Source organism: Sphaeramia orbicularis, chromosome 11, assembly GCF_902148855.1.
Source record: "Sphaeramia orbicularis chromosome 11, fSphaOr1.1, whole genome shotgun sequence".
Classification (NCBI taxonomy): domain Eukaryota; kingdom Metazoa; phylum Chordata; class Actinopteri; order Kurtiformes; family Apogonidae; genus Sphaeramia; species Sphaeramia orbicularis.
This window is the reverse complement of record NC_043967.1, coordinates 27675704-27689656: the sequence shown is the minus strand read 5'-3', so window position 1 is coordinate 27689656 and position 13953 is coordinate 27675704. Positions and strand designations below refer to the sequence as shown.

Here is a 13953-nt window from a genome sequence, read left to right as displayed (position 1 = left end):
AATTACTACTTATATTCGTCACATAAGGTTTTAGTCTTTACAGCTTTAGGGTTTGTGCAAAAGTTATGTTTGTCTAGGTAGGATTTTAAGTCAGATTTAAAGACCACAAAGCTGGGTTTCTGATTGGCATTGTATCTGCAACTTTTACAGCCAAAACAATTGCTGCCTGTTGTCAGAGAAAAAGTTCCTAAAGAAGATCTTTCTCTGTAGAACTTATGGAGAAAAAAAACAACAAAAAACATTGTCTTCAGTTAAATAAATATTGTATATTTTCCTTCACACCAGAAAAATCAATCAATATATTTGATTTAAAAAGAACTTATGTAAGTAAAAGCAAAGTCTAATTTGTGCCATTTTCTCACTTTTTACTTAAAATACAAGGTTTTGTTTTGCACTGTGGCCTGCATGCTGAATGTCTAAGTACTATATATGAATCACACAGAAATATTTGAGCAGGATGGAGTTGTGTGCAGGAAAAAGTACAATATTTCAGAAGTTCATCAGCATGAGATACTTTTCATAATGTCATCACTTTGACTTACTGTCTCTGAAAAATGAAAAGCTTGTCCTGTAATTTCAGATACTATCTATGCTGTAGTTTGTATACATTTTGAGAAACAAAGGGTGTTTTTACTGAAAGCCTGAATTGAGGTTGGTGTTTTTTGTTCTGCTTTGTTTTGTTTTCACATTGCAGTTGTGGGAAAAAAGACTAAAGTTGTCCTACTGTCACCATAAACATGTGATGTGTCTCCTTTGTAGGTGGGCATGAGTCTGATTTAAGCATGTTGTTTCTTGGTTTCTTTGGTGACAGTACCCGGGTGTAACTTCCTCTAAATGGTTCCAAAGTGTAAACTACACAATGTGAGAACTATCATAGCAGCCACATCCACCGTGGTAAAGGTTGATCTGCTTCTTTGGTTGGACCATGGGCCAACCATCTGGGGAGGTTTCACACCTATAACTTCAGTTGAGATCAAACTAGAAGGTCTGAAAGTCCAGATCAACCATACCTCTTTTCCTATACATTCACTAATATTGGCTTCCGTACTCTCACAGTGAACTTTGTTTACCTTGTGTTGGTGTCAAAAAAAGAAAAAAACAGAACCGGACACATGACATAACATGTACTGAACGGCTTGCATTGCCACCAGCAAGACTTTCTTTAATAGTGATGGTCAAAGTGAAAAGTGTGACACAGCCACCATCACTCTGAATAAAGAAAATAAACATGGTGGAACAATGAGAAGATAAAACAAAGCACTTTTTTTTTTACTTTCTTTTCCTTCTAAACAAACTTGTAAAAACAACTTGAGAACTGAATTCACAATGCCAGAGCGATCCACAAAATACTTTTTTTTTCCAGGTTAGGCAACATGACAGCACAACATGATCAAATGGTTCAGGGGTGACCTTTCCCAACACAACAACATTCACAGAATCCTTCCTGGTAGAAAAAAAAAAGAGGAAATCAACTGAATATGATGGGAAATATCAAAGAGGTGCCACTCAATAAAATTTCATAACAAATAAATAAATGTGCGAAGAACACAATCAGTCCAACTAATCACCCGCCTGTTAACTTTATCATGATCAGCCCAGAACCTTGTAAACACGACACCATCCAAATATGTTCAAATGACAAAAATAACATCACTCTTATGCAAACATTATGCTAGCTACATCGATCAAAAATATGGATGGAAACCAAACATCAACACTTGGCACTTAAGAACGGAAATAAACAAAGAAAACATTCCTCAGTAAGCTAATGTACATTGTTGTAAACAACTAAATGCCAACTCCAGGGCATCGTATTAGACAATCAGTTTGGTTGGTGTTTGGCATACCAAGACTGTGTCACCGTGAAATGACATGTACCACGGCTAGTGTTATGGTTTCCCTTTGAGACAGACCTAGTGAACTGGAAAAAGATCCAAAGTGTCCGATATATAAGGTGACGCTTAATTATTTTAGCCTTCAATTACTGGATGGCGATGATTGAAATATGAGTAATATTTCACTGGTACAAATGAAAACCAGGCAAATCAGAACGAGAGAGAGAAGGTTGGTTGTGTTTAGATCCCAGGATTGCAAAATATGTAGTTTCTGTGTCTTAAAAAGAGAAATCGCAAGGCACTGTAAAACTGCAAGAAATGGTAACGAGCGGTTACCTCGACATCATAAAATCCACTGGTCAAATATGGCCTAACACTTTCTAATTTGGTCCAGAGGGAGAGAAAAGGTGTCTGCAGCAAACAGGTGAACGTTAGCACAACATTTTTGGCAGTGCCAGGTCAAATCTAGACGGTTTTTTTGTTTTGTTTTTTGTTTTTTCTAGGACAAAAACTATCATCAGCTTAATCCATTTACTGATAATCCTGGAGAATTCACTATTCCAGCATAAGAGAATAAATTGTATACGTGTCGGAATATCTGAGGAACACATCGAACATTAATCTGTCCTTAAGCACTATTATCAAAGAAATGTACACTGAACCGAAATGGTACAAAAAAAACAATCACTGATTTTGGTTGATGATATCAAAACATGAACAGCTTTACATTCATGTATTTCTCACAGGGCTTTCTTTACTTTACAGGTGAGCTTCAAATCTGATCTAAACCGAAAACAGGTTTTGCCTTAACAGAAATCATCTCAAAAAGGCGGTTCTTAAGGAAATCATAAGCCTGGGTGTCAGTCCAATAGAGGAAAAAAATATGGCTGTGGGGGCATTGAAACTGTACATTAAAAGAAGACTGACATGAAGCAATGCAAAATGGCTCGTCAGAAGACATTTGGCCAACGAATTGGTCTTTGTTTCTCCCCTTTCTTTGTTTTTTCTTTTAAAAACTACCACAAAACAAGGCAGGAAAGGGGGTCATACTCTGAGAGAAAAACCGCAAAAATTTCAGAGATTATTTGAGTCAGAGTTGGAAATTTACAAAAAGAAAAACCTTGAAATTCTATGAGATTCAGTGATATATTTATGAGAAGAAAACCCAGAATATTCTGATATTAAAAGATCCTTCATACCACTTCATCTAACTACCTATTTTTCCTGTAAATTTGTAATTTAAATCTTATAGTATATATTTCTATAACATTTTAGATCATCCCATTTAATCTTACTTTAATCTCAGACCATATTTTAGTTTTTTTATGTTTTTATCTCAGAAAAGTAGGCAAATTTGTTACTTTAATCTCAGAATTAATTCTCCCCCATTCCTGAATTGCCTTTTTTTTTTTTACCTAAATGAGCCCCAATACGTTGTCATAAAAACTGTTAACACTGTCTGATGGCTAAATCCCAAAGCTCAAAAGTGAATCCTGTCAGACACAACCTCCTTAAAAATCAGTTCTCATAACAGAACTGAAAAAAAAGGGGGAGAAAGGACCCAAATGCACATGTATTGAGGGGTTGTGTGCAGCTTATGTGTGTGTTTTTGTTTGTCTGTATGTGGTACTACAGAGTGCAAAAACTGTCGGGGGAGGGGCTGGCTGCTAAAATCAACACGACCCAAACAAGAACTGAGAGCTTCACCGAAATAAACAAAGAGAAAAAAGTTCTGTCAGACAAAAAATGTGTGTGTGTGTATCAGAGTCATTTCTTGAGGGGCTGGTAGACTGAGGCGTTGGGGTCCAGGGAGGAGGGACTACTGTCCATGAACTTGGAGGAGTAGTGTGGGGTGACGGGGCTCAGGCTGCTGCCGTCTGAGGAGTACGACAAACTGGGCATCACTGCCATCACCTCCGCTATCTTCTGCTTCAGCTCGGCGATCTCCTGCTCCCTCTGGTGGATCTGGCCTGGAGGGATTCAGGAAAGAAACACACCGTTATATCAGAATCAGAACATACAGTTGTCAAACTTCATGTATAACTCAGTAGTGAAATGCAAATTTAGTAACATACAGTCGTGGAAAAATTATTAGACCACACTTTTTTCTTCAATTTCTTGTTCAGTTTAATGCCTGGTACAACTAAAGGTACATTTGTTTGGACAAATATAATGATAACAACAAAATTAGCGCATAAGAGTTTAATCTCAAAGCTGATATGTAGCCATTTTCTATGTTTTCTTGATAATAACCAAAATCACTTCAGTTCTCACATCAATATCTATGGCATTGTACTGAAAAAACAGTGCTTTTAGGGATTCATGTTTGCTTTTTTGTCTGTTTTAGTCACATGATACACACAGAAGTTAGCACTTGCATAACTGTTGCTTTTGATGACTTTTGATCGTTTTATAATTCTAATAATTTTTTCTGCAACTGTACAACTATGGATGCATACATACGATATTCTGGCTTTTGCCCATACGTTTCCTAAAAGGTTGTTTAGATGGCAAATGAAAGTCAATATTCTACTGATATTCTTGATTACATCCTACCATTAACACCCTGGAAAATAGGATTCCAGGTAAACACGTCATCCCTCCTTCATACCTTCTTGAAAACTTTGCTTATGCAGCATTATCCAAAAACCTTTTGCTATTTAAGTATTTCTCATTCTGACCATATTTGTAGGCCTTTCTTTTGGGCATCGATCTATACTTTGGCCAACTCTGAATTTCAATCCAACTGAGATATAAATGTCCAAGTATTTTCAAAATCTCAGCCTTTATGGTATGGGGCAGAATTTTAAAATTTAAATAATCTGGAGGAATATTTGCGCATAAGGCGACACTGTTAAGCTGTTGTTCTTAAATCTGCTTCTGTTGTGTGTACACCTGCTGTTCCTGTGACCTAGGACAAACTCCAGTGTCTTGATTGACAGTATTGACTACAATGACAGAGACATCCAACTGTTTGACTGGGTCTCATCACTCACTACTCATCCTTCCCTGATTCATCACATCATGTCCAGGTGTTGACGCAACATCGATACTGAATTATCAGATGGTTCTGTTCTTGTTGTCTCTGATAGTGGCTGTTGCACAGTTAAATTCTGCATTTTATCATCACACTACTAACTAGCTGAATGTAAATCTTGCCATTTTGCCACAATTCTCTGTGTCCAGTGTTATTATGGCCCCCCCCCCCCCCTGGTCCTGTGACATGCATTTCAGGCATGTTACAAGGTCATTTGATCATTTCTGAAACTCTTCTAATATGCTACAAACTGTCATTTTTGTGTTCAAACATCCCCCTTTAAAAACAAAAACATATTAGTGTAGCGTGAATGTCGCCAAAGCCGAACATCTGCACCGAGAATCATTCATCTGTGTGTCAGAGAATGGACTGGAAGTACTTTGGCAAACCTTCTGTTGCATATTAGAGCAGATATTTTAAGACCTTTCTAAGACTAAGAACAGAATTTAATGCCCATTTCACAGCCATACTGGCAAAAATTTGTGACTTTTAGAATTTAGGAAAATGTATTTATTTACTCTATTTGCCTTAATTTATATGTAATGTCAAGAAAAGCAAAGTTGTACTTAAAAACAACAATAATTGCTGGATTCCATTCAGGTGAGATCTGAGCATCTGAAATGCCCATATCCCCAGTATCCATAATACCTTGTGCTATCTCCAGCTGCCTCTTAGCATCGCCCAGTGCAGAGAACAGGTCCAGTTTGATCCTGGTCTCAGCGCTCAGGCTGTTCTCCAGGTGCTGGGTCTTCTCCTGCATGGCTGACAACGCTGACATCAACACCTCTGTGTCCTTTTCATTCTCCTTATACTTCCGAAGCTCCTGTATGTCAAACAGAACAGTTAGATACACAGGGAACAGAACATACAAGCAACTATCGCTAAGGCACAATTTAGTGCCTTCAAATACTCATCAATTTAGTGAATAAATCTTATTTGTAATTACAGAAATGTGGGCATTGCTACAGCTTGTTAACTGCAAATGACAAGTGAACATCAGTTAAACTTCAAATACAAATGACCTCATGGAAGTGGACTCTGCAATGATGATGTTTACATCCTGTTTATGTGCTAATGCAAATACTCTGATTTAACACAGGTTTCTGCTGGTGGAGGTTCAGCCAAATGAGCATAGTCTTCCACACGTTCAACCACCTTCTTGAGATTGCGTTTGTAATATTATCAAAAACACACTCTTTCATAATACTTAAAGGGGTCATATTTTGCTAAACCCATTTTTATTAGTCTTTGGTACATTTATTTGTGTATTTGGGGACCGCAACAGTTCAAAAAGTTTGAATTTGAACCCTCCAGGTGCTGCAAAGCTATCTTTATATAAATTTTGACAAAAATTGAGTGGATTTCTACAACCCGTTTTAATTCCTGCTTAATTTGTTGCGTCTACAACTAGTTATGTCACAACACTTGCACATATAAGGTCAAGACTTCCGATGAACATTTCTCCGAGTACAACATAATTGTTTGTCAGCAGCAGCGCCTGTAGTAAAAACTGAAAATATGTCCAAACTTCGAGTCGATTTCCTAAAATGTTCGTTGTTGGTTGAACGGGACAGATCAGCACAGCCAAAAGCATAGCATTTACAGTTTATGTAGACCACAGGGAAATGTTTGAAAATGCATAATTCCATTTAAAAAAACAAAATATCACTCCTTTAAAAGTAGGTATGATTATCCTGATAAAATTAGTCCCCCCCCCATTTGATATGAGGGCTAACTGAATGGTTTGATAAGTATGAATATAATGTTAATGATATTCTATGACCTTTGCAGTCACAATATCTCAACCCAACTGAATATTTATGGCAGATTTTTAAGTAAAACTCTTAACACAGTGCTTAACACAGTCATTTCTCCCTTTTTTGGAAGAATAGTGTTCATCCATCCAGTTGAGTTCATACACTTGTCTGTTTCAGAACAAAGACTCACAATATTATAAAACTGTTTTAAACCCCTACAGAGAGAAGCTGCAGTGGTGATGATGATGGGGGTGTCATCAACAACTCAGTTCATCAAATCATCAGTGGCAGGTTTAAGCACATACTGTTATAAAGTGTACGTATTTCTCAGTATTTATGAGCTGTCTAAAAGAAGTATAGAGTTGTTATAATGGTCCTCTCATTTGTTTTTTAATGATCTGGCAGTTTCATCAAGTAACAGATGCTCTTAAAATGTAAATGTACTAAATAAGTTGATATCATCATCACTATTGTCATTCATATTTTAAGACAAGGCAAATTACAACAGGCAAAAAAAAGCCTGAAAAGTTGTCAGTGATAATGGAAATAACACAGAAATGACTGACATGTTTTTAGAACATGTCATACCGGTGCATTGTAAGCAGTTGTTTAGGTAATTTTCAACTCATGTCAGGACTTTACTAAGGAACTTTGTCTCTTTTTTTACTTTCATTTGTCTCCCGTCTATATATTTAACCTTTCTAAAGTGTACATTCACCACCAAAAGCATATTATGTAGTCCCACCTGGCATTTTCCCTCCAGATCTCTAATCTGTTCCTCCTTCACTTTCATGTCGATGCTGAGCTTCTTGCACTCTGTCTCCAGTTCTCTGATACGACCACGTAAACTATCAGTGGACTCCACTCTGTTGGACAAAACAGATTAACACCTCTGACATTCACCTCCTTATTTCAGGTTCTTTTTCAAAACACTGAAGCCATTTGGTGAAACTTCTTCCGGTCCACTGATCTAATTCGTACCTGGTGGCAGCAGCTAACGCTACGGCTCTGGCTGCGGTGGCCTCTTCCATCTTCTTCCTCTTCCTCTCCTCAGCCAGCTGCTTCTCGGCCAGGGCTCGAGCCTCCTGCTCAGCCTTTAGCCTCTTCTCCAGCTGAGAGATGGTCTGCTTATCCTTCTGCTTGGCCTGCACAGCACTGTGGAGCCTAAGCACAGGAAAATACAGCTGACGCCTCAATTTCCACTATGTTCATTCAACTTTTTCATTGTTATTAGTCGCTATTAAAAGTCCCAGATTATTTATTTCCTCATTAAAAGGAAATAAACTGCAGCACTTGCAGACCAATTACAGCAGGGATTAAACCACCACAAAAAGCTTTCAGTATCAGTCAGCACAAATGTCATTACACAGATTACAACAGAATGTGCAACAAAATAAACATTTATTCATTTGATTTAAGCGGCAGCTATTAACATCACATGTTTTATGTAATTGTTTTTTGGATGTTTAATACAAACCTCAACTTAATCAACTGAGAAATTAGCAAAAGGTGAAGCTTAGAATATGATTAAATTTACATTAAAATTAGATTTTTGGCCAAATCCTTTCAAAAAAGCATTTAGAACATATTGTAAGGTCTTGTGAATTTGGCAGAAGTTTTCACATGAAGCTTTTTAAGAAACTCCATAATATAAACCAGGAGGTCGACATCAGTAACACAGACTAAGAGTGGGGTGTTTTTGTAGTGCGCATAATCGTGTGTCTGTATCTCAATCTGTGTGTGCATAAAAAGATTTGTAAATATGTAAAAGAATCTGCAAATGCGTGCTGAGATTTGAAACATATGTAGAGGACTGTGCAAATGTGCCGGTGAATGCAGATTTCTCCCTGACGTCTCATATTTCCATACCAGTCGCTTAAATATGGCGTACAGTAATCCCAATTCCCCTGTTTCCTGAAGGCACCAACCACTGAGTTACAGAGAAACCTCCCATATGCACTGGCAGTTGCCACATATTTGCATGTAGAAAAAAAACACATGTGTGGAAACAGCCAATTGAGAGGTTCGCCTGATTTGTAACTGATGACATGTCTGTGCCTCCAGCTCCAAGAGCAGAAGACTTAGGCTTTTCAATGGTTAATATCTATGCACACATTTAGAGATTTGCCTACATATGTACAGGGCTATGTATGCATTACCTAATCTGATTATAAACAAAATCTGAATACACATTTGCAGACCCTGGTACACATTCATGAATCTCAGCTTGTGTTTACATGTTCTGAACAGACATTTACATATGTTACGATAATACACCATAGAATGAACCCTAACAGATGGAAGCAGAGCGGTTTGACTGCCAAGTTCAAACTGAATTCAGGGAGAGGTGAGTATAATCTTAATGCACCCACTTGTTTTGCAGCAGCTCATTGTCCTGGCGGAGCTGGCCCAGTTCAGAGCGGAGGCTGCGGTCCTGGCTGCTCAGAGAGGAAAGCTGACTCCGCAGCTCTGACTCCAACTGCCTGTTGGCCTGAAGATCTGCTTTCAGACGCTTTACATCCTGCTCCAGCCTTTCACAAAAAAGAAGAAGAAGAAAAAGAGAGGGCCATCAGAAGGAAGCCACAGGAGACACTTCTACATGGTTGGCCATAATTTCTGTCACTCAAACAGTATCTACATGATTACTTTATTTAGCATCATAAGGGGAATGTTTTCTAAGCTGGATTTGATAAACCACTGCATCTGGTGTTAGATCTCCTGTAGTTTCGAGTGAAATATAATGTGTGTATATGTGTACATGTAAGTGTGTATATGTATGTGTGTAGGTGTGTATGTATATATATATATATATATATATATATATGAGCTCATTGTGGACTGACTACCTCCTTGCGGTGTATTAATTTGTCTATTTCATTTTATTGTCTCCTAGGTTGGTTCTTATGCACTTCCATTGGTTTTTATGCACTTTTATATATTTATAGATGTACATGGACTTTTTTTTACAGAACTATGTGTTTTTTCTAGTATCCTTTATCTGACTCCCTGAAAGACCGCACAAAAGTTCCTATGCGTATATGTATGCACAAATGGCAAATAAAATTTCTTGAATCTTTTGATACGAGTACCTGTGTGTGCAGATATTGCTGTGTTTGTGTCTCTTACCTCACTAAAGCATCAGGTTTGCCCAGCTGGTTGTTAGGGATGCAGTTCTCCACCGGATCCTTCTGACCTTTCCCCGCCCCCTTCTGCTTCTTCTCATTCTTATTGGTTGAAGAACCCGGAGGTACGCTCCCGTTTGTAGAGCTGTGATTCCGTGGAGATGAGTTGGAAATGCTTCCCCCACCTCCACTGGCATTTTTGTAGTTCTTCCCCCCCATTTCCTCTTTCGAATGTGTGTTAGCGTCTGCAAGTGTGTTTTCTCCTGCTAGGTCGTTATTCAGTCTCTTTGCCCCGACGTAGTTTTCAATATACTCTGTCTCCTGTAGTTTGGAGTCCAGTGTGTGTATAATACTGTTATTATTGATTCCAATTGTGTTTTGTTTTTTACCCTCTTTTGCAGTACTGTCTTTGCCCTTTTCCCGGTACTCTAGTTCTGGTAACGGGACTGAAGTGTTTTTCTTTCCAGGAGGTGCTCCGTTTTGGGATATTACTGAAGGTTCAACCTCTGAGATCCCTTTAGCTAGAGCAGCTGGAAGAGAGCACAGATACAGATAGGATCAGAGCACCCACATGTACGCACATTCAAAACAGAATTAACTAAATGTAAAAACAAACTGGAATCCTGTTTAGCCGTAAACAAACTCAGTGATGGACACTACTTGACCCCACAACTGAAACAGAGAAATGTACATATCCTCACAGGCAGATGGCAGTTGGTTAAAGGAGGACAGTATCATACTTTCATCATATTTTTCTAATTTAATGGAAAAATACAATGGGCAAAATAAACAAGACTGAGGGTGATCTATCCAGCCAAAAGATCATATGACAATCTGTCAAGGTAGAATCACAGTCTACAATCTGATTCACAATTTTTCAGCCTCATGAGAAATGTAGTCTGGTCACAACCAAAACTATGCATATGATTGCAAAATTTAGACAAAAGCGAGAAAAGCATGCTGAAGAAGTAAATCTTATATCCTCAAGCCTCTATCTGTAGAACCAGTATTATTGTCCAGTCTGCAGCCATCAACACTTCTCTAAGGTACGAATGCAAGCCAGTCTCAGAATTATATCACTGACACTTCACTATTTTCACACATTTTCAGCTCAATATCTGTGACAGATGTAATTTCTGGCTATCTGACAGATTTTCTCTGGAGGCAAGAGATTGCTTAGCAAAAGATTTGATCTTCCATCGTCATGACTTTATTTCCTTAATGTCAAAAAATATGTTACGTATATTCTCTGTGATTTGCATTTCATAGCCTCTGTGTGTGTGCCTCACCCTCTTCTGCTTCTCTCTCTTGTCTCTGCAGCATCTGTTGCTCTGGCGGTAAAGCCTGCTGTAGGAGCTGCATGTAGAATTCATTCTCTTTCTGCACTTCCTTCTGTTTCCTCAGTCGCATCTTATAGCTAACGTAGCTCTTAAAGCCGAAGCCCAGAGTCACGACCGGATAGCCGATGCTGTGAAGTGAAAAGAAACAATGAAAAAGAACTCTGAAAGTTAGGATAGGCGTTTAGTTATGTTTTTTTCTTACAGAGTTGAATGGGCATGGACAACAGCTTAAAAAAAAAAAAGATCGAGGACAGAATGAGATGGTTACCAATGAGCTGCAAAAGGTCGACACAGGTCTACATGAAAGTTCTTTAGATCTTTGAATCGGATAGCTGCTTCGATGTACACAAACAGGATCCACAGCGAAACAGTGGGTAAGCAGACTCCTCTCTCTGTATGAAGGAGACAGAAAAATAGAATAAAATTAGTCCTCTGGAGTTTGAAGAAGCTTGGCAGCTATAAATTCCTTGTGCAGGGAGTCTTTGAGGGGAAGGTGGACCTTCGGCTGGCAGAGATAAAAAAGAATCAGCAGAAAAGTTGAAACCTAACCTGTGTGCCAGACATACTGGACCCATACGTAGGTGCTGGCAGCAAAAAACAGCCATTGGACAGGAATGAAGAGCAGGCAGATGATGTCTGATGTAAACGCAACACATACGAAGAAGACAGAGAATGCCTAGAGTAAGGAAACACAGACAGAAATGTCATTATATTGTGATCTTGTGCAGAAATAAAGTACATTAAACACATAACAGGTACAAACCAGGGTTATTTAATTACTTAGTAAGAACTTGGACTAAAACTAGCAGCATTGAAACACATTTTGATAATTAAAATAAAATAAAGAAAAAGGAAAACAGAAGAACAACTACACTTAGTGATGAAAAACAAACTAAAATAAACACAAATGGCAGGAAAAGCTTTGTTTTCCCATTGTGTTATTGGTTCATTGCATAGTGGAAGGAAAGGAATTTGCATGATTTGGAACATTTTATGAACAATGTTTTTGTAAAACATACTTAATGTATTATTCTTTCATCTAGGGCTGCAACTAACATTATACTTTACTATCAGTTAAGCTGCTGATTACTTTGTCAACTAATCTATTCTTTATTTGATCAATAAAATGTCAGACACTGGTGAAAAATATTAATCGCAGTTCCTAAAGCATGTCTTATTTGATTCACAGCATTTTTTTTTAATCACAGAAGAGAGAACCCAGAAAATATTACAATTTAGAAGAAGCTGGCCACAGAGATCAGTTAATTTAATACCAAAATTGTTGCCAATTAATGTAGGATACTGAATTTTCTGTTTCTTTTCCTTCAACTGTCAGGTGTTAAGGAACAATCAGGGTCACACAAAGAAGTTCTTACCAGCCCCTGATATCTGAAAGAGTCGTAGACACTTCGAATGAAAAGCCAGAAGGGCCACAGGTACTCAAACCTGAACTCCAGCACGAAGTCAGCCAGCAGAACTAACACCCACACTACCAGGAACTTCAGGTACAGGAATGTACTACAAGAGAAGATGAGACAGAGAAGTTAAAATGGAAGAAAAAATATCAGAGAGAGCCAATTATGAAATTACTTGGGTATCTAGCATCAGTTTTCCTAAAACGGGTCTTGACTAACCCTTAGATTTTACAGAGCACATACTATAATGGTTTCAGTCTTTGTCACAACTTTTTTCAGCGTGTTGCACACTTTAAAACCATAAAATTCAACATATAAGTGAAAACACTGAAAATCGATGCACTGTACTCCTGTCAGTTAAACAAAGGTTCAAGCAAATGAACAAATCACAGGTATTAGTTTGGAGTGCAAGTTAGAAAATGTCCCAATAGTCCTGAAATTGGGGTTTGCACCTTGGCCAGTCTTAAAAGCTTTAGTCTGGCTCCCATACACCTTTGTGAACCCTGCTCCAGGTCTATAAAACAGTCTGATTTGTTCTTTGCATGTTTGATGACAGATGAGAGCTACTGCAACTGAGAGCATATCTATAATACTATATTCCCAACAGTACAGTCAAATTGATACTAATGGTTGAGAGAAGCATGCAAAACAGAAGGAGGGGGGGTCCAGGGCCAAGTCTGGGCATGTTAACTAGTCTACCTAAGGCACAGCTGGTTTTCCCACTCTGTTTTGCCATACATTTACAGGGGGGGGGGAAAAGCATCAGGTTTCTGTCTGTCGTCACTCTTCAAGTATCAGTTTCAATGATTATTTTTACTGAAGCATGAAAAACTGAGATTGAGACAAAGCACAGGTGAGAGCCCCGCCGCCAGCGTCACCCCGGACAATAAAACGAGCGCCCCTGTCTCTGCCGCTGTCATTTCAATCTTCAACAACATTATTCTCACAAGTTCATCATATCTCTTTTGTCTGAGAATAATTCAACAAAGAAAAAAAAAACGCCAAACAATTCGGACGTAACGCTTAAACGCTCTCAATGCTACATTTAAGTTGAATTTAGCAAGAATTTCATTTCAACTAGCTAGCTAGGGACAAATCATGTATGAGATGCCACTTAAATAACGTTAGGCCTATAAATTTGACAATATAACGGCATGTTAATTGAGCTCACTGTGCACCTTCAAATGAGAACATGCCTCAATATCAGTTCAGAAGAAGCAGGCAGCCGTGTCTTGACATATTAAGAGAGGCGCCATTGTTATACAATAACGTCCCTCCAGCCCCTTTTTTGTACCTGCTATATATACCCTCGGTGATTCGGTTCCGTTTTATCGGCCGTCGGAGTTTGCTGCAGTCCGCATTGCGCCGCTTCATCCTCCCCCTGCTGATTCACTTGTAATATCGGTCGGGTAACTGTGACAGAAAATGTCATTCGCTCATCCTACTA

At 38.4% G+C, this 13953-nt stretch overlaps 1 protein-coding gene across 1 annotated transcript; it reads right to left on the bottom strand.

Annotated features, from left to right (window-relative positions):
- Window positions 1-1118: 1118 nt before the first annotated feature.
- maco1a (macoilin 1a) lies at window positions 1119-13880 on the bottom strand. The gene is made up of 11 exons (XM_030147375.1): window positions 13801-13880; window positions 12468-12609; window positions 11641-11767; window positions 11360-11483; window positions 11041-11219; window positions 9756-10281; window positions 9002-9160; window positions 7611-7793; window positions 7375-7495; window positions 5521-5695; window positions 1119-3805 (listed from the first exon to the last, which is right to left on the bottom strand). Exons 1-11 carry the CDS (start codon window positions 13878-13880, stop codon window positions 3603-3605), a joined length of 2019 nt encoding a protein of 672 aa, XP_030003235.1. The 3' UTR covers window positions 1119-3602.
- Between the last annotated feature and the right edge of the window lie 73 nt (window positions 13881-13953).